Here is a 20681-nt window from a genome sequence, read left to right as displayed (position 1 = left end):
AATACAAGATCTTTGGAAGCCCAAATAAAAGTCGCGATTGGGCCACTTTTCTTAAACTTCTAAACCCAATCCAAAAAGAAAAAAAATATTAGGGATAACTTTAGATACCATTTACATCATATAAATACATAATTATACCTTAAGGTCATCTACACTTGGGATGAAAATCCAACTTTTTTTAGAATGTTTGTAGTAAGCAACGGTTGATTATATTTTGCAAACAACCAACGTTAATCTCAATGAAAATTCAACAACTTTTTTCAAAAATACAAAGCTTTCATTGTTATCAACACATAAAAGTCAAGTAAATTCGTTAAATCGATTTTGAAAATCAATGTTAACGTTTATCTAGGTTCAGAATGCAGATGTGATCAAGTGAGATTGTTACTTGACTTATGAGGATGGAGTAAATGCACTCGATTATATAAAACACAAAGTCAAGGCTAAATAACAATCGTACATACCTTAGTTTTTTATAATCAATACATCAATTTATTAGTTGAAAAGCGTTTGTAATCCACTAAATGATTATGATTATGGTTAAAAAGAGAAACCCTTTAAGAATAAATAGGTTGAAAACTTTGTAATAATTCATTAACAACATAAAATATAACAACCAAAATTATTGGAGGAATTAGAAACGACTATGTTTTATTTTCGGTATAATAAACAGTGACAAAATAGAAATGTAATCTAACTTTCAATTTGAATGGAGAAAAAGTCCACGTCAATTACTCGTTTTGATATAATTAGATCGTATTTTGAGTATATCTTAAAGAAACTATTTAAGACTCAATAAATATCATTAATTTTAAAGATTTAATGGAAGATGGACTAATAGTTAATATGAAATACTCAAATTAAATGCATAAATCATTTGAAAATTATTATTAATCATCCATAGATAATATCGGAAAATGTAGAAAGAAAAAATAAAATAATGTTGAGAATAAATAAACAATTAAACTCACATGGGAATATAATATACTATTTCTTTTTAAATCTTTTTAATATTAATTTACGTTTAAAAAATTAAACATTTTCACCTACATTTTTTGTTCACAGCCTTAGCTTTAAATTGTGTTAAAATTGAGTTATTTTAAAATACAACCAAATGAACTTAAATTATTTTATAAAATATAGCAAATTATCCCAATATATTTAAAAATTCTCTCCCAATCATTCATAAACCTTGGAGATTAAAACGAGAATTTAACAAAATAAAAAAAAATCAAGATTTAATTAAACATACATTTTAATATTTGAGACCAAATTAAAAAAAAAAAAAAAACCATATCTTAAAACCTAAAATCTAAATTTAAGTTATGATCATCACAAAAAGCCTCATTTCTATCACAAGTTTCATCCACTTTTCCGCGCCTTTTATATGCCGATCTTTTTTCATTTTAAATTGAAAATTTATTTCCTCATTCTTTAGAATGTTTTGATTGAAAAAAGTTTGATACATACTTTTTTTTTTTTTTGTACTAATTCAAATTAAACTCATATGACATTTTAAAACTTAAAACGAGATCGAAAAATAGTGGAGTTATAATTTTTTTGTACCTGTTGTTGATTTGTTAATTAGATTAATTATAAAAAGAGAGAAAGAAGAAAAGAAAAGGTGAGAATAATTACGTGGGCGCCAAATGGGGGTTTGCACGTGAAATATCCACATGCATACGTATGCCCATACGCACCACTTCCATTTAACTACTCATTTCCCTAATTAAACAACTCTTAATTAATACCTTCTTTTTTCAATGACCATCCTAACAAAATGGCAAACAAACACATAGGTAACATTTATGGTCCCTAATCCTATACATTCATCTCATCTTTCAAAAATTATCATAATATTTATCCGACGTAAAATTGAATTTATTAGACTATAATTTAATTGAACTGTTGGAAAGAAATGTTTGTGTCTTGTTGATATAGGTAAGTTAACTTTAAGTTCTTTTAAACTTTTTTTTAACTATACTTTGATGTTATCGAGATTTCTCTCCACTTCTTCTTAGTTTGTCATTTGAACCACAATCTTACAAGAGAAACACTATTAATTTAATATCGTTTATAACGTCTTGGACCTAAGGTTTGGATTTACATTTCAAATCTCGAGCTTGGACACTACGGACGGAGTAGAAGTTTTAAGGCAATTAAGTTATGTTTATTTGAAAGGAAATTGAAATGTAGTTTATTGGAGTTAATTATAAAGAGATGTATGGTAAAAACAAAATGTGATAAAGTTTATGGATGGAATTGAGATTTTATGATAAACTAATAATTGATGGATTGTATCATTGTGTATTCTAAATTGATTTTGTCAATTTTAAATTGTAATAAAGACAGTGAACATATAGATATATAATTTGTAATATTGAAAGTAAATAGAAAGAGACAAATTAAACATAGTATAGGTACTACGATATATATACACACATATATATATAGTTTGATCCCAACACATCACTATAACATTATCTAAATCAATACAACTATTTAAATTATATCATACTTGCCCACTCGCAATTAATTTTCACCTAATGGTGCTATTTCCACCATTTTCAATTTAGAAATTAGCTTTTAAAAAATACAAAGTCTAATAAAATAGAAATTAACAATCCTCAAAATACATGGACCAAAATAATATTATAAGCCTCGAGTAATTACATTAAACACACTTTTAAAAATATCAATTAAGGGTATAACAATGATATTGGGCGAGAGAGGATGGGCTAAGCCCAAATAAAATGGGCTTGAGACGAAAGAGAAAGCCCAGCCCAGGAAGAGTAAACGTGTAATCTAACGTAGCAGTTAGAGAGAGAGAAAACGCGGCGGACTTTTAGATTTTTATTTCTTTTCCTTTTTTTGAGAAACAAGAAAAAGAAAATCAATTTCCAATACGCGCAAAATCAAAAGAGATCATAAAAACACAAAAACTAAATTGTAAAAAAGTACTTTTGAATTTTGTTTCTTAATACTATTCTTAATCTTTTATGACTTGGAATAGTGTTTATTGACACAATGCTTGAGATCTCAAATTTCTAAACATATAGCAATTTTGTACTTCAATAATTGTTAGATGCTTATAAAGGTTTAGAAGTAATATTGTAATTCTTAAGATAATATAAGTATTTGTACAATAAATAGCAAAGTTAGTGTTTTTTTTTTTTAAAGTTCGATCTCTATCAAATTGAAATGAAGAAAGATTATATATTCTGGTAATTTGGTAAAAAGAATTTAACAATCAACTACTAAAATGCCATAAAGTGAAAACAATTCTATTGGAACATTTTCAAAATATAACGAAAATTTGCAATTATCTCAAAATATATTATTGACGGAAAAGTTGAATGTTAGAAATTTCCAAAACCTTAACCAAAAAAAAAGAAAAAAAAAAAACGGGAAAATTAGAGGAAAGTTGAGAGAAAAAGAGAGAGCGAAGTGAAGAAGAAGGATTCCCCACAGCACTTTCTTCTTCTTCTTCTTCTTCTTCTTCTTCCCCACAAGAGAATTGAGGCGAAGACCTTTCTCTGTTTCTCTACAACCCAACACACAAATCTTCATCTTCTTCATCTTTTCTAGGGTTTCATTTTTTGTCTTCATTTCTTCATTCCCATCATCACCAAACCTTCCTAGGGTTCTTACTTACTTGGGGGGAGGGGGTTTTCATCTCTCAGAGATGTGGGATGCTCCGGGAATTCATGAATCTGCTCTCTCTTTGTTGGAAGCCTTTTGGGCATCCTACTGATAATTTCACCTCTGTTGGTGTTATTGGGACCAATTGTGGTGCCAAAGACACCAAAGACACCTTACTTTGGTTCTATGATTATGGTCATTATGCTTCCGGTGACTTCTCCATGGCTGTTGTTCAAGCCAACCAAGTCCTTGAAGACCAGAGCCAAATTGAATCTGGCCCTTTTGGTACTTTCCTCGGTATCTACGATGGTCATGGCGGTCCCGACGCTGCTCGTTATGTTTGTGATAACTTGTTTAGACGTTTCCAAGGTTCGTTTCTTTTTCTTTTTCATCTTTCTTTTTCCTTTCCTGTTGTTTTCAACGCCCTCGTGTTTTGTTTCCCCCCCTTTTTTTGGTTTGATTTCTTGCGTTTTATTAATCATTGTCTCTACTGTTACTCATCTTTAGATCTGTTTTATTTTTCTTTGTTATTTGAACTGCGGGTTTTTGCTTTTTGCTATTTTTCTCCGTCGGAAACTGATTACTGTTTGTGATTGATTACTGTCTTTGAGTTTAGTGTAGATTATATAGCTTATGAAGTTGAAGGAGATTGGGGTAGCTAAATGGAATTTAATTGTGTATTGGGTTTTGTTTGAAGACAGTGGATACACGTTTCCTCTGATTGGCTGATGATTCTATACATAGTTTAAATAATTTTACGCGTATGTTTTCAAATGACACTCGTCGTTGTGTTCCTTGATTACTCACGACTTATCAAAAGCTAAAATATTTTTGAATGCCAGAAATTTTCTTTTTGATCGTTTCCTTCTTAAATAGAGTGGAGGGGATGGTTAGGTTGACATTCTCGTTAACTTCTTTGATGCTTTAATTTCAGAAGAACATCAGGGAGTGGTGACTCGTGAAACCATTCTGAACGCTTTTCGTCGAACAGAAGAAGGGTTCACGGCTGTCGTGTCAGAGTTATGGAGTACTCAACCCCAGATAGCAACAGTTGGGACGTGCTGTCTAGTAGGGGTTATACACGAGCAGACACTCTACATTGCGAGCCTGGGGGATTCTCGTGCTGTGTTAGGGAAGAAAGTTGGCAACACTGGTGAGATTGCTGCCATTCAATTATCAACTGAGCATAATGCAAATCTTGACGAAATCAGGCAAGAGTTAAGCGAGATGCATCCAAATGACCCTCAAATTGTGGTCCAAAGACATGGAGTTTGGAGAGTGAAAGGAATTATACAGGTAAAAATAACTGTCATTATTGCAGTTCTCAGGCATATAATATCTGGCGTACAACTTTAGAATCTGTTTTCTTGTCTTGTAGCATACCGATCTTAATATAATCATAGGATGATTTAAATTTCAGATTAGGTATCATGAAAGGGTCAAGATATTTCAATTCTTTCCCCCAGTCTTACATTAAGATTGTGAAGGAATGATACTTCCTGCACACTTCAATTTCAGTGTATAGTGGCCATATTTCAAAACTCTATCTAATTCCCAAAACTACCAAAGCTTCCATTATGCTACTTGCTATCGTTTTAGTGTAACTGGGGAATCACTGGACTTGTGCTGTAATATAAAACAAAAATACTGTATCTTTCAAAGCAAAGGCATATAGTCGAGTTTTCTTTATGTTAAAAGTTGATCTTTTTCTTTTTGCGCTAAGCTGACCTGGGCACTCAAGGATAATAAAGAAAAGTTAATTCTTTTTCGGGGTTGCTGTCTAACATCTTTGTGATTTGTCATTTCGTTTGTGTAATTTATTGATGTTATTTTTTTATATAGATATTGGAAATTGTTTCCTGTAATGGAGGAACCATAATTCATAGTTTGGCATTAGTTAATTGTTTTTGTTGGTAGAACAAAAAAATTGTGGAAATACCATATCTATCAAGGCTTACAGTTGATTTTTTCGTTACTTTTGAAATTTCTTTTCCTTCTCTTTCAAGCTGAAATCCAATTTATTTGTCACTATATGTGGTTATTTCACCGGTGCCAATTTCTTTAGACAGTTTTAGAAAATGGTTCCCTGTAATTTATTGTTAATCAAGGAGACAGTGATGATGCATATTCAACCACTAATGGTTGGTTGATAGGTTTTTAAAAGAGATCGTTCGCATCAGAATAATTACTCTCTTGCTTGCGGTTCTTGTAGGTTGTGAGAGCTCTTTGAAGTTCTCTACTATCAGTTTATTTTTATTCAATTTCTTAAGTGACCGTTATCTAGAAATTGCTAGACATCTGGCAAAATCCTTTATATGTCCTCGTTATTTTTAATCCATTTTTATCTGTGTGGATAATGATTAAACTTTCTTCTTTCTGATGGCAGGTTTCTAGATCCATTGGGGATGTCTATTTGAAGCATGCTCAGTATAATAATGAAAGAATCAATGCTAAATTTAGGCTTCCTGAGCCAATTGATATGCCTATATTGACTGCTGTACCTACAATTATTGCTCACCCTCTTCATCAAAACGATTCTTTTCTCATATTTGCATCTGATGGACTTTGGGAACACCTAACCAATGAAAAAGCAGTGGATATTGTTCATAATCATCCACGTGCAGTAAGTTTCTCTCCACATTCAATTCTTTAGTTGCTTTCATATCTAGAATGATAAAAAAAGGGTGAATTTCTTGAACTTTTAAGTTTGTTTATATTTGGTCTATTCAATCCACGGCTCTAAAAAGTGTCAGTATACTTTCAAGTTTGTGTTTGTGTTTATTTGGTCTCTATTCTATAGTTAAAAAATGTTTGATACATTAGGCTATAAACTTCAAATTTTGTGTTGGATCCTTGTCCTATACGATCTTTTCTAAAGCTCATGTACCTACTAGATAGTGTAATAAAAATTCATCTCTCCTTTTCTTTGCCACTGGGTTGTTTCTGTTGTGGTGAACGTGATACTTCAGATTTGAGTTTCAAATTATCTGTAAACAAACATTTTGATTGCTTGCAAGCATTTTCTGATGCACATTTGATTTGCTCCTTTCTTGCCATTTGCTTGATTGGATATTGGATGCAGGGAAGTGCAAAAAGGCTTGTGAAGGCAGCCCTTCAAGAAGCAGCTCGAAAACGAGAGATGCGGTATTCAGATCTCCGAAAGATTGACAAGAAAGTTCGGCGTCATTTCCACGATGACATTAGTGTTATCGTTTTATTTTTCAACCACGATCTTATATCCAGAAACAATGTCCACCTAGATCAACCATTATCAGTAAGAAGTGCTTTTGATCATTGATTAAAATTTTTGTTCCTTAAATATTAAAAAAAAAATCAGAGAAAAAAAGAGCGACTAACTTAAAAAAAATACTCGTATAACTTTGCTCTTTATTTCGAAAGTACACATATTTTTTCAAAACTTGTAATATTGCTCCTCGATCTTTTGTAAATGTTTCAAAACTATCGTTTGAGTAAATATCATTTAGAACTGTAGATGAAAATTGTGATCTGAAACTAGTGTTGGTATTCCGATCTCTACTTTCAGGTTCAATTCTTTTTCAACAATCTAATGGTAGTTTCTGAAACGTTTATGAAAGATAAGTGTAATATTGAAGCTTTTGAAATAATAGACATTTTTAGACAAAGGAGCAGAGTTGTGGAGTAGTTTTTATAATTTAGTCAAAAAAGAAGGAAAAATATCCAATGTAATTTGATATTTAGATACATCCGGATCCATCATAGAGAGGTTCACTGATAAGAAGAAACATATTGAAGACTCTTCAAAAGTTTTTCTTTTTTTTCCTTTTTTGGAAAGATTTGTATAACTTGTTGCAAAACATTTACACTGCAGACCCACCCATATGTAGAACCCAGATCAGATATTTAGAAGCTCATCTGGGGCTGTTCTTTGGATTCAAGTAAAAAATTCAGTAACCCAATTTTTCTGATATTTCCTTCTGTTTCTCTCTGTGTTAAAACCTTTTTTTTTTTTGTTATTTTATTTAATTTAAAAGACCATGGAAATATGTCTTTTAGGTTAATCTTTGTTATGTATGTCTAACAGAGTGTTTGTTTTCAAGGACGTTTTAACATTTTCAAGTCTTTGAACTTAAAATAATATCCTGGTGTACATCTCTACTGACATGTACTAAGAAGGTCCAAAAGAACCGAATCCTAATGGTTTGTCTGATGAACTGAAAAAAAAGGTTTGATAGTTTTATAAGATAGTTCTTACAATTTTCATTTAGGAAATGAGACTTTAGAAGAAAAGTATAAGGTCTTGCTTGGAACTCTAAGTACTGTAGACTGATATCAAGCCATTATGAAGATTAGACAAATTTGTAATTTAATTTTTTTAGAATATTTTCTACATATCTATTGAAAATAGAGAACCTAAAACAAATTACGCATTCTGAGGCAAATTAACAACCCTAAGTCTTTTATAAGTCAATTATTAAACTTCAATTTGTATTCAGTTTGATAGTTGACTGTATTTAAAAAGATTTATTTATTTATATATATATATATTAAATTGTCGAATTTAGAAATAGAGAGGCGTTGAAAGGGAAATCTGGAAGAGTATGATTTTGTTTCCCATGATTATTTTTTTCTTAGAAGATATTGATTAATGATGCGTTACAGCTTTTATTGGATAACCATAAATCATGTATTTTTAATTACCTATTTTTTTTCCTTATAATAATATTCTTATGTATATTTAATTGAATATATTCGTGGTTTTATTTTAATGATTTTTTAATTCCTCGAGATGGCGTTACTGTTCCCTAAAACACGCCCACATGATTTACTTATTTTAATTGAATTAGTGCTCAAGTTGTTGCAACATTATTTCTTTTTTCTTTTCTCCATTTCAAATTCAAATTTTACATCATATACATACACAAAATTAATATCCTATTTTAACATTTTTTTTAGAATATATTGATACGTTAGATGTTAGTAATTTGGGTTTAATTATTAATTCATCTATTTTTAATATATCTAGATGTTTGAAAAAATTACAAAAACCACATCTAGGTTGGATAGGTTAGGTTGGGTGGTAATTGCAATTATATTCTTAAATTTATTCAAACTTTCAAATTCAAATTATATTAATCATTCAATTTTTACGAATCATAAAGGTTTCATATTAAATTTAAAGAACTAAAGTGTTACAAATTTGGAAAAGGCTAAAATGTATTATCTACCAAAACATTATCACACAATGTTGGGTGTTGGAACTAGACAAATCATGGCATAAAATTGTAAAATAATATTAATTCCAATGAGCAACTACCCACAAGTCTACAACTATCAATACAACTTCATAAAACTGTTGATTTTAGGAAAAATTGTCATTTCTTGACAAAACAAAAACACATTGCTTACCTATCTTCTTTCTTAAAAGAAAACATTTTGCAATTTTTTTTCTATAAATATGTAAAACGAGGATCTTAACTTTAAAGTTGGTGATAAGTTGAATTATGCTCATTTTGATTTTATACCCTTTCTACACTACAAGAATGAAGACATTTTTCAATAAAAAGACGTCGAAAAAAAAACACAAAATAAGTCGGGAAAGGTATTTTCGACTTGATATATGACGTTGGGGAAATAATGTTGGGGATACCTTTCCCGACACACACGATGCGAACGTTGGTGTAATGTTCATCGATATAGAGGTTTGACGTCAGAAAAGGAAACCCCGATGTGTGTCAGCACATCAACGAAGTCTTTTCCGACGTGAAGTCATAAAACGTCTTCCCCAATATCAATTGCGAAATGCCGGGGTTATTTGGCCATTTCTCCAACGTGTATTACACGTCAAGGAAAGCTTTTATTTTATTATTTTATAATTCTTTTTTCTTTTTGTTATTGTACATTACCGATCACCAAGCTGTGACATACTAAGAGGAGTTGCGGTTGCAAATGTTTCTAGGACTTTGATGATGATTATTTGAAAGATGACGGTGGAACCAAGGACAATAACAAACACATAGTTATCAAGTATGCCTTTGAACACATCGATTTTGTCCATCTCCCTTGAACTTATTTCGTTCAAAATCCGCAAGAAGAAATCCAGAATTAATCGAGTAGATGAGTTTTGATAATTTAGTAAATAGATATTCAAAAAGTGGTTGGATTTGATCATATCATCAACCATCTCCCCATAATAACATAAATGCAAAAGGTTGAGAAACAGTAAGCGTGTGTACCTGACATAACACGAATGAATTAAAGATTGCGTCAACACGGATGACAATGACAAAGACGGACGACATAAACAGTGGGGGAGGACAGCAAGCTCTCTCCTCTCTCTCTCGATCGTCTTTCCTTTACTTTCTCTATGTGCTTGTCTTATCTTCTGTGTTGAACGAGGAAGAAATAGAGCTGACAATTTCCGACATCTTCCAATACGTTGGGATAAATGACCTTTTCTCGACGCTATAAGTGACAAGTTGGAAAAAGTTCATAATTCAAATTTATTTATATGATTCTTACGACGTGGTCAACGCAACGTCGGTCAAAAGGGTATTAATTTAATATTCCAACCTTTTTCTGACGTGTATGTGTCACACGTCGGGGAACGTTGAACTATTTAATTAGTTTCCAATTTTTCCGACGAATTTGGTAGACACGTTGGAAAAAGTTGAAACATTAAATGAATATTTATACTTTCGACGTGTATTTTCCATACGTCAGGAAACATCTTCGAAGCCGACGTAAATAATCTTACATTGGCGTTGGGTGGTCAACGTCAACGTTTTTTTTTTTCAATGCCTTTTTTCCGCATCAGAATTACTCTGATTTCTTGTAGTGTTAATTCAAACACTTATTTAACATGATATAGATATTAAATGAAGATCAATGGAACAAAGGAGCATTCATATATATATATATATTATCAAACCAAAAAGGAAAATTATTTCTCTATTAATTAGTTTCATTTAATGATTGCCGATAGTGATTTTTCAATACCAAAAGTGTTAATGAACAAATTTACTATAATTATAAACAATAATTAACAAATTATACCATCTTTGCAAAATTTAGAAATCACAACCCATCAACATTAATTAAAAATTCACCATGAATATTTTGATTAACGTAATACTTTAATACACATAAATTAATGTTTTATATTGCATGTGTTGAATAACATTGTTTGCTAATTTTATTAAAACCACACATGGTTAATCATATCAATCACGGTAATCTTAATTGAAACGTATCATTTCTTTTTAAACGAAAGGTTTGATCAATCTTCAACTAGATCAAAAGTTTAGCTTAGAAAACTATAGTGTATTTCAAAAGATCATCAAAATTATGTAAACTGATCAATGTTTAATAATCTATAAATTTAGTTAATAAAATTAAAAGTTAATTAACTATTATTAGTAAACTTGTAACTTAACAAAATTTGATTCATAATTAACACATAAAATAAAACTTAAAATCAGTAGAACATGAACTGGCAAGTTTATATTACTAATAATAAGATTAAGATCATCACCAACTTTATATTAGTCATTTTTCCTTTCATAAAATAGTTACAAGACCCAAAATCATAACGCCATAGCATATAATTTATGATACACATAATATATTTTGATTTCATCCACATTATTCAAAATATATTCTATTTTTCACAACACACATCGAACATCAAACTCTATGAAATGCCAAAAGCTTGCCATGCTTAATATAAAGCCAACCATCTCTTTTTAACTATAGGGCTTAGCTCTTATAAAGCAGGCACATCCCATGCACATTTCACAGTTTATTGCAACACAGAAAAACACTTCATGTCTTTACAATTGACTACCTTGGACGAAGACGAAGACAATGGTGATGATGATCTTAGAAAGACTTTCTAGGGTCTATATGGCTTATCACTTGAGAAGTATCGGTGAGTTTCAGTATCAGAGCCCTTTCCGTAATTTTTATAACCAAGATTGGCATCGTCATCTTCATTGTCATCGTTAACGTTGTTGTTAGCTACAACGTCGTCAGGAGCAACATCAGTGTTCTCAAGGTCAGACTCATTTGCATCGTTGAACACTCCTGCTTTGGGGGTTCTTCGCTCACTGAAGCCTTGAGCTAGCTTACGTGCACCCTTCTTCTCGACAATAACAGCGTCTGCCATGAGGAGCAACAACAAGGCAGCAAAGAGAAGAAGCACCCTCTTCATCATAATCATTACTGCAAAACCCTAAAGGAAGAGGAAAAACAAAGCTTGAATTCAGTAAATAAAAGGCAAAATCAGGAAAGAATTTGATGTTTAAAAAAGTTACCTTATGATTTGTTTGAGAATTGGAAGGATAATATGGTATGAATTAGGGAAAAAATGAAGCATATATATAAAGGTAAAAGTGTGACCACTGTTTTGTACACTGCGAAGAGATAATATATATGGAGAGGGGAAAACATTAACAAGAAATATCATGAGTGTTTTTAAAAAAAAGCAATAAAGATTGTGAATAACGTCTTAAAGCACTTTGTAGAATTCATCATCATGCAGGAAAAATAAAAAGTGGGGTTTTACTAACCGCAGTGGAGACACCATATATGTTTGTCGCTTCACTATTGGCCCCTTATTTACAAAATATCATTTTTAGGGTTTACATAACCAATATATATATATATATATATATAACATTTATAAATCCTACAAATTATTGACTAATAAGTTAAGTAAATTGAGGTAAAAAGAATGTATGTGCCAAACTCGTTTAACATCTCCCTGTTTTGATCAAAAATTAAAATATTTTTCATAGTAATTATTATTATTTAAAAATAAAAAAAGAAAAAAGAAAAACTAATGTGGGGGCAAGGGGATCCCTCACTTCCCACCCAGAGGTAATTATGATTAACGCAATTTCCATCAATTTAAGTTTCAACCATTTAATAATTAAATCACCAATTATATATTGTTTAATACTTTTTCAATGTTATTTAAATTCCTCATTTTCTTATTAAGCCAGCAATAATTATGAGTAGAATTTTTTCTTTTTTCTTTTATAAAAAATATATATATTAGGATTTTTTAGGTATCAATATCTGTATCGCAATCATCTTCATCAACTTGGACCCTAAAATTCCAATATAAGGAAATTATTTTGAACCCACGTGTACATTAGGAATTATGTTTTGTTGATGTTATGTTCTACACAAATGTTGTTTATGATATTCATACATAATTAATTTCGGTTTTGATAATAATTTGATTTGAAGATCATTAAATTAATCATATATATAACAAATCAATTCAACTCCAATTTCTTTTACCATTTATGGACCTAATCAAACCTACTAGCTTCCGGTGAATTATTAAGTACATAATTTTGCGACTAATTGGAACAAAATGTGATTGCTTAATAGAAAGGTTGATACTTGGTTGGAACGTATACATGATATTGATATAAGAATTTGTTGAATTATGCTTAGGTTTAGTAACCAAGAGTCATAGTTTTGAATTCTATGTTTTCATTTATAATGCAATTTTATAGAAAACACTGTATACGTGACAAGTTTTACATTCTCATTTGCTCTCATGTTTTTTAATACACTTCTTATTTTGTTCTTTGTTATATATTTAGGTTGAGGTTGATACACATACGTAGAGTGGGTAGTGGGTGTATTATTTTGTATTATGAGTGTGATTTAGACAATATATTTAAAACATCGCAATAATCTATTTTATAGTGAAAATGGAGATGTTTGCACAAACTATCACATCATTTTGTCCTAAAATTGTGATGCATGTTTCGTGAATGACTGTTCTTCGTAAAAAACTCATGGCTTTCTATTCACGTTATTTACTCTTTAAAATTTTATAAATTCATATCACCTTGGTGACAGCTAAACACATTTAACCCACAGATACCATATACGTTGTCAATCCAAAATTAATGATAATATCCATTGGGCCCTGTGATTGTAATTTGTAGGTGGAGGTCCCTTCTAAATGGCTCAAACCCTTTCTCCCATGTTCTAATTGAGATTATCCAACTTTTTTTTCTGGTAAGAATGACTACACCAATCATTAATCAAAATTAGTTTCTTATTTTTCTCTGAGTTATGTTTACGTTGAAATCTCTAACTTTTTATTAATCTACATAGGTGGTAGAATTAAAAAAAATGAAACAACGCTTATACATATTATTCAAACTTTAGAAGAGTAATTGATGCATTATCTATTCAAGATATACTTAAAAGAGTCCATTTAAGAACCATTTCCTCGTTTTCTCTCGAATTTTCTATTGTGATTTTTGGCATTTTATTAAAAAGAAAATACTAAAATCGTCAATTAAATTCTAAGAAAAGAAAGAAAATTTTTAAAATTATAGATATATGAAAAATTGAAAAAAATAAAACATTTGAGTAAGAAACGAGGGTAATTAATTTTTTTTATTTAGTGGTTTTGTTTTATGAAAAAGTAAATAGTTCATAAATAGTTTTATTTTCGAAAAAACGTCGATGTATATATATATATTAAATGTTAAAATTAAAAATTTAAAAATTTAAAATTTTGGGGCATCGTTAATTTATGTGTTTCGTATGGTAATGGTGCACAATATCTGTTGGCGCCAAAGCTTAATTTCAGAACTTCCCCAAAGTTTTCCCGCGATTTCAAGAATGGAGAAAAGGATGAAAGACCATCAAACTCCACAGAGAGAACAAACCACAAATCGTACATCAAGGAAGCCTCAGAAGGTACGATTTCTCTGCATATTTTCATTTGTTGTTCGTTCTCAATCTTCCAGCTCATTATTATTCTCTACTTTCATTACTTGTTCCTTCTACTTCCTTCAAGATCGCCAAATGCTTCAGTGCCACATTGTTATCACTTTCCGAAGATAAAATCCACTCAATTTCTAAAGAAAACTCCTCTCCCATCTCTGCTGTCTCAGACCTCAATCAGATTTCAGATATCCACAGTGTAAGTTCCGATTCATCTGTTGTTTTTGGTTTTACTTTTCATTTTGTTCTTCTATTTCTATTTTAGTTGATCTCTATTCATAGAGTAGTAGATTTGGAATATGTTATTTGCTCAAGTTTTGTTCGTATGGAGATTCACTTGATGTATTTAACGTATGATTAAACGATGAATCGAAGTATACGAGACATTTACGGCATTGATCTCGAACCATGGAGCAGTAGATTTGTAATTTATTCTATGCCCAAGTTTTATTCGTATGGAGATTCATTTGATGTTTTTAACGGCTAAACGGTGAAACGAAGTATATGAGACATTTACGGCACTAAGTTTTTTTAGCGATCTAAGTTAGTTTTTATCAATTTTCAGAGTTTCTTGCAAGGTGTTAATCCGGAATTTTCTGCTTGCTGCGATACCTCGCTTTTCCCCGATCTTTCTTCATCTTCAGTCGTCAGTTTTGACAATGAACTGCTTGACAAGGTTTCAGCTGATTTTTCTGGATCTAATGATATAAATGAAGCAAGCGCGGGCTCAGTAGAGGCAGAGATTGCTGTGAATTTTATACGGCGTGCTTTAACTCAAGTCCTGCAATCGACGGATGTTGATCATCAGTCGAAGAAGCTTATAGATGCATCTATGCGTATCATTGCGGACGACTTCCTTGCTATACCTCAACAGCGAGATCAGATTGCTCAACTTATTTCTGCCAAATATCATGTTCTCTGTGTGTGTGTATTCCTGTGGATCATCGTCTTGGCTAAAGCTTTCTTTGTCGGTTCGGGAGTCGAGAGCTCTTTCACTGGACCATTGCCAACTTAAACTTGCGAAGCAATCCATTGTATAAGCATCAAAGGTTAGCTCTTAAATTGATCTCGCTGTAACTTCTTACCTTTGAATTTGGAATTTGCCTCTTTACTCTTCCTACAGAAGAAATCTGCTGAACGTTAAAATTTGTAGTCAAAAGTTAATCCCGAACTTGTCGGTGATCAAAACTTAGGTTTAACGGTTACCGTATTATGATTTAACGCTATTTGACATTCTCATGAACTAGTTGGTGATCATTTAACTGCTAATTAGCTTGCAAAGTTTCTACTTTATTATTTTTTTTCATTTTTCAAAATCTATATTCTGCCTAGAGAATTCATTGCAGTTTGTTTTAGAATTCAATATTATTATGGTGAGACTTAGGGAAAGATCCAAACTGCCCTGCATTCGGAATATCTCGTTGAAACTTGCTGAATCATTTGTATATCATTTCCAGCATTATTGCATATTTTTGGCAACTACTTTTCCTTTTTGGTGCATCACATATATGCAAGTATAAAATGCACTTGCGTCTATTAGACGCGATGGCTCAAACAATGAAATCATATAAATGATTGAAGAGAAAATGTTCGTGGTTGGCACAACCTGATATTGATAATGAAAAGATTACCGCCATGCAAACACGTAGTTTGAATGTGAATTTAGAAAAAAATGTTTTAGAAGGAACAAAAAGGAATGTTGCATATTTTTGACAACTTTTTAGTGCATCAACTCATCAGGTATGCTATTATAAAATATATTCTCTAGCAAAAAAACTGATAACCTAAACAACGAAATCCTATCATATTTGATTGATTGAAGAGATCATGTTAGTGGTTGGCAGGCATCACCTGTCGGCAACGACAGATCAAATTAGTGCCAACTGACTGAATATAGTTGAAATATGTTTTGGAATTTTATGCAAGGATTGGATTGTAATTAGTTCTTTTAGATGACTCCAATACACATATGCCTTGTATTTATTCCATTTGGTAACTTGAAAATCTGGAAGGAATGAGTTATTGTTTATTACATTGAATATTAAGGCTCTGCTTTTGCTGTTTGATGTTGTTTAGTTTTAACTAAAACAAACAATTTGTTAGGTGAATTAATGATTAAAATGCCTTAAATCTATTTTTCAGATGTCCTAAACAATCAAGCACAAGCACAGGGTCTTCACGTTCCTCGAGAAGTGTGCTATATAATTCTAAATTTGTATCTGCTCATTCTCTTTTTTTTCTCTTTTAATTGTTGATCTCTTAAGGTGGGTATTGTTTAAGCATCTAATGGATGTGGTGGTAGTTGATACCTGTGAAATGATGATGGTAAATCCCAGTGGCTAAGTAAATCCCAGTGGCTAAACTCACTATGAAAAAGCTACTGGTTCTCTGAATGGCAGGGCATGTACATGTTACCTTCCTAGTGGTAAATAACTTTTCCTTTTATAGAAAGATATTTTTATATATCCTTTTTCTTTTTATACAGAAACAGATGCTTTTATAGAAAGAGATTTATCAAGCTTGGATAGATACAAACTCGACTCACACTAAATATTATGTTGAAATTATTTGAGTTAGTTCCTGGGGAGGTAACCTTTATCATCTACATTTATTTATCATTGCAAACACTTATTCTGTCATATGTATATTTATATATACAAATAGGAGGATTACGTCAATTATCATACTATCTCATAGTTAACATTTACAAATGACAATAATCAAGCTGTGGGGTCCTAAATCACCAGGCCTTTTCTGATGCTAATGTGCAATATATACAAATTTTACAGACCTGCATGCATGCAACTGCCAGGTATGTGTGTGTATCTCTCTCTCTCAACATTAATCTTTAATTGATGTTTGTTAATTTGTTATTATTATTATTTTTTTCTTTCCCCAATGTGAATGTGACTGGCTTTGGCATCTTCCTCTTTTATGGTACTCTTGAAATCCTATAAAACCTCCAAGTCCCCTCTACTTTATTGTGTCTGACATGGAGGGGGCAACTTCTCCTCTTAATCATAATGGCTCTTATAGTAAATCTAAAGTTTAGGTATAATTTAAGGTTTATTTTCGGTGGCTTGTTCTCTAGTGTATTGATTACACATGGTCTCAATGATTTCTTTCAGAAAGAGGATTAGGTTCATCATTATCTATTCTAATTCTATAATATTCTAGCCCTAGCTTCTGATAGCTATCCTTATTAGGGCCTATAAACTTTTGTTGACGGAATGTTGACACGTCGTAAGAAAGATTTGACTCTTCTGAGTAGGATGAGAGTTGTAGTTTTTCCAGTTATACTTATCTTTATGTCTCTCTTTTAATAAAAAAAAATATAAAATATTGTTTTGTTTTATATAATTTATGATTTAATACTTAAAGTTGGAACGTACCAAACTATTTTTCATGTCTAAAATTCATTTTATTTTAATGTTTCTAATAATAATATTTAATATTATTGTTATAAAAAGTAATGGAAGTAATTTGGGAGATATAACACAAGTAGATATAATAAAGTTTATGAATGTTGATGTATAAACTTCTATACTAAAAAAAGTATGTACTAATACTTTAAATTTGATTTTTATATTTGCAAATTTCTCCCATCAAATTTAGTTCATAAATAAATATTTATTTGAATTAATAAATCTATTATACACAGTAAAAGTCTAGGTCTCTTTTGATAATCATTCATTTTTCTAAAAAATTAAACTAATAACCTTCTAGGTGTTAACCACGATGGATGAAAATCGTGATCTCTTAGTTAGATTTTAAGAGTATGTCTTTCCTTTTTATTACTAGGTTAGCTCATAATGATAAAAAAAAAAGTTAATTTAAATGATTAAATTGCTAAAAATGTTTTAAATACTTTTGTTATAATAAATATCGATAGGAGTTGTTTATCCTGATCTATAACATATATAGATATTTTGTTATATTTTAATTTATTTTATTATATCTAAAAACAAGAAGCATGTATTTTTAAAAAGTAATTAATTTTTAAATTTTGATTTGATTTGTTGAAAAAAATAATAAAAGTAATAAAAAAATTAGAGATAAAAGAAATGTTATCTTAATCATCATTTTTTAAAATAAAAAATCGAATCATTATCAGATAATAAAATTGAGATTAGATTATAGAGTAGTTAGATAAAGATGGAATGATTTAACGACTAAAGTTATAACTCAAAAAGTGAAGTGAAGTTGGTTGTTTGAATTATTGTTTTAGTCGATCAATCCCAAGGCTAACAATAAGAGTTCAATATATGGCAACCTAACTAGATTGTGTAAAAGAATAGGTGTTATAGAAATTTGTTAATTTCGAGATTAAATAGTTTCTTTCTAGATTGCAATTTTGGATTTTTACCTTCTTTATTTGTATTGTAAAGTTAAAAAGTTATAAAAAGTTGCCTGAAGTGATAGGTTGTCAAAATTTGTTGGTTTAGATATTATTTTCAACTATTTAATATATTAATATATAGATTTTATAAAATAGAAAGTTGTCAAAAAAAAAAAATTGTCAATTATATAAAGTATAAATAATTTGTGAATTTTTATCATTTAGAAAAAAACCATATAGGATTAACATTTAACGAAAAAAATCAACAATCAAAATTGTATTTAAAAGTGTTGTACTTATATTTAGTTGTTAAGTTTATGCTTTTAGAGTGATTTACCTTTAAGAATTTAAAATTAAGTTAATGTTTATTTTTAAATACAATTTTCATATTTTTAAAATAGAGGAATTTTTAAAAATAACAAAATTTTCAAATATTTACAACCTGGTGCAAATTGTTGATAGCATTCTTATGCTACAATAACCGAAAACTATCATTACAGAATTCAAAATTTTGTTATAGTTTGTTATTTTGCTATTTTAAAAAATGTCTTAAAGATTTTTTTTATAATTTATAAATAGTGGAAAAAAGAATTACAATAAATAAATAAATATATATGTATGTATGTATAAATATAAAGACTTGAATAGATTAGAGTGAATTTTATTTATTTTGTTATATTTGGTAAATAGTTTTTTTTTTTTTTTTTTTTTTTACATTTGAAAATGTTTTTTTTTTCCTTACTTGTAATCAATTTAAGCAGTTGTGGAAGTTTTAATGTAATTTCAAGCTGTGACAACAAAAAAAGAAAATCATTCCTATGTATATATTAATTGGGATGAAGAAAGATTTATGTGAAGGAAGTTTTAGGGGTGGGGCATAGCAATACAAAACAAAATAATATGGAGTTGGAGATAAAGACACTGCCAGATAGACAAAACCCACATATCACATGCACTTTTTAATTTTATTCCCCATTTTCAAAACTGTTTTTTTCTTTATATTATAATTTCAACATATTTCCTGACTAACTTGACCTATTGATATAGTTAAAACACATGTACGCTTAATTCTCTATTTTCTTGACTTGTTTAACTACAACAGTTGTGGAAATACCAAATACTGTTGAACAATCGAACCAAGTAGAGTATTGTTGTTATTGAGCTCTAAATAAAAAGTTGACCATACCTAGAATTTAAAATCAGTATTAATCAAAGCATCAAATTCTTTTATGCCACATAGTGTTTACTGATTGGCTTTATGCCTTGCCTTGTCACCAATAAATTATCAAAACCACAAAAAGTTATCTAAACAAACTCCAATAAAGACATTGAGATACAGAACACAATTTGACAACTAATAAGAATTGTCAATTGCAAGCAAACATGTGTACAAAAAAATATGTTTAATTAACAACAAAACAAAAATTAAATATCAAATCTATACTTAATAAGAACAAAATTTCAATTCATACCTTTAAACATTAATAATCCTATCAATTCAAATCTATTTATCTACTCTGATTTAGAAGTTTTTATTAAAATTATGTACGCATCAATTAATTAACCTATTGATAATTATAATCTGTGTGAACAATTTTGAATGGAAAGTCTTTATTTAAAATTCACACCAAACTTATCTATCAAAATTTAAGTTTGATTTGAAGTGCTCTACACTCAATGGAATGAGTGGAAGAGCTTTTGTTGTGGACTACTAAGCTATCCTAAGACACATTTATTATAACACAAAATGTTAAAAGCACATTTCTAATTTTTATTATTTTTTCCTTATATGATATACTTCCAAAATCATGTTAAAAATTATAGTAAGTTTTCTTTATATTAAAAGTAGCTTTCAAATTTTAGGTTCCTATTTTCAAAATTTAACTAAAGTTTATAGCACCTTTTAAAGGTAAAACAAGCATATGTATCTTTTATAATTTTAATATTGATCTATTCA

General features: G+C 29.9%; 3 protein-coding genes across 4 annotated transcripts; 2 read left to right on the top strand and 1 right to left on the bottom strand.

The window, feature by feature from the left end:
* The first annotated feature begins 3390 nt into the window (after positions 1–3390).
* On the top strand, positions 3391–7591 carry LOC101207284 (probable protein phosphatase 2C 42). Of its 2 annotated transcripts, none has more exons than XM_011658994.2 (4): positions 3391–4011; positions 4580–4938; positions 6029–6265; positions 6725–7591. In XM_011658994.2, the coding sequence occupies exons 1-4, from the start codon at positions 3693–3695 to the stop codon at positions 6938–6940; spliced, it is 1131 nt and encodes a 376-aa protein (XP_011657296.1). In that variant the 5' UTR covers positions 3391–3692; the 3' UTR covers positions 6941–7591. The 2 variants fall into 2 exon arrangements, with proteins under 2 accessions (XP_011657296.1, XP_004150986.1); XM_004150938.3 differs by having other exon boundaries at positions 3394–4011; positions 4577–4938.
* Positions 7592–11125: 3534 nt separating this feature from the next.
* Positions 11126–12049, bottom strand: LOC101207042 (hypothetical protein). Its single transcript, XM_004150937.3, has 2 exons — positions 11937–12049; positions 11126–11854 (listed from the first exon to the last, which is right to left on the bottom strand). The coding sequence occupies exon 2, from the start codon at positions 11840–11842 to the stop codon at positions 11516–11518; it is 327 nt and encodes a 108-aa protein (XP_004150985.1). The 5' UTR covers positions 11843–11854; positions 11937–12049; the 3' UTR covers positions 11126–11515.
* A 2147-nt stretch (positions 12050–14196) lies between these two features.
* LOC105435846 lies at positions 14197–17063 on the top strand. Its single transcript, XM_011658993.2, has 4 exons — positions 14197–14358; positions 14459–14584; positions 14951–15434; positions 16528–17063. The coding sequence occupies exons 1-3, from the start codon at positions 14203–14205 to the stop codon at positions 15398–15400; spliced, it is 732 nt and encodes a 243-aa protein (XP_011657295.2). The 5' UTR covers positions 14197–14202; the 3' UTR covers positions 15401–15434; positions 16528–17063.
* Positions 17064–20681: the final 3618 nt, after the last annotated feature.

The sequence above is a fragment of the Cucumis sativus genome, chromosome 6 (assembly GCF_000004075.3).
Source record: "Cucumis sativus cultivar 9930 chromosome 6, Cucumber_9930_V3, whole genome shotgun sequence".
NCBI classification, from domain to species: domain Eukaryota; kingdom Viridiplantae; phylum Streptophyta; class Magnoliopsida; order Cucurbitales; family Cucurbitaceae; genus Cucumis; species Cucumis sativus.
Note: the sequence above shows the minus strand (reverse complement) of the source record. Positions and strands in the feature narration are given on the sequence as shown.

What these genes read in the sequence shown, in the direction of transcription:
- LOC101207284 (XM_004150938.3), top strand. Translation starts at nt 3,693, where the DNA reads ATGCTCCGGGAATTCATGAATCTGCTCTCTCTTTGTTGGAAGCCTTTT. An exon ending in CTTGTTTAGACGTTTCCAAG is followed by an intron (nt 4,012 to 4,576) that starts GTTCGTTTCTTT and finishes CTTTAATTTCAG; the next exon opens with AAGAACATCAGGGAGTGGTG. An exon ending in GAGTGAAAGGAATTATACAG is followed by an intron (nt 4,939 to 6,028) that starts GTAAAAATAACT and finishes TTCTGATGGCAG; the next exon opens with GTTTCTAGATCCATTGGGGA.
- LOC105435846 (XM_011658993.2), top strand. Translation starts at nt 14,203, where the DNA reads ATGGTAATGGTGCACAATATCTGTTGGCGCCAAAGCTTAATTTCAGAA. An exon ending in CATCAAGGAAGCCTCAGAAG is followed by an intron (nt 14,359 to 14,458) that starts GTACGATTTCTC and finishes ACTTCCTTCAAG; the next exon opens with ATCGCCAAATGCTTCAGTGC. An exon ending in AGATTTCAGATATCCACAGT is followed by an intron (nt 14,585 to 14,950) that starts GTAAGTTCCGAT and finishes ATCAATTTTCAG; the next exon opens with AGTTTCTTGCAAGGTGTTAA.
- LOC101207042 (XM_004150937.3), bottom strand. Translation starts at nt 11,842, where the DNA reads ATGATTATGATGAAGAGGGTGCTTCTTCTCTTTGCTGCCTTGTTGTTG.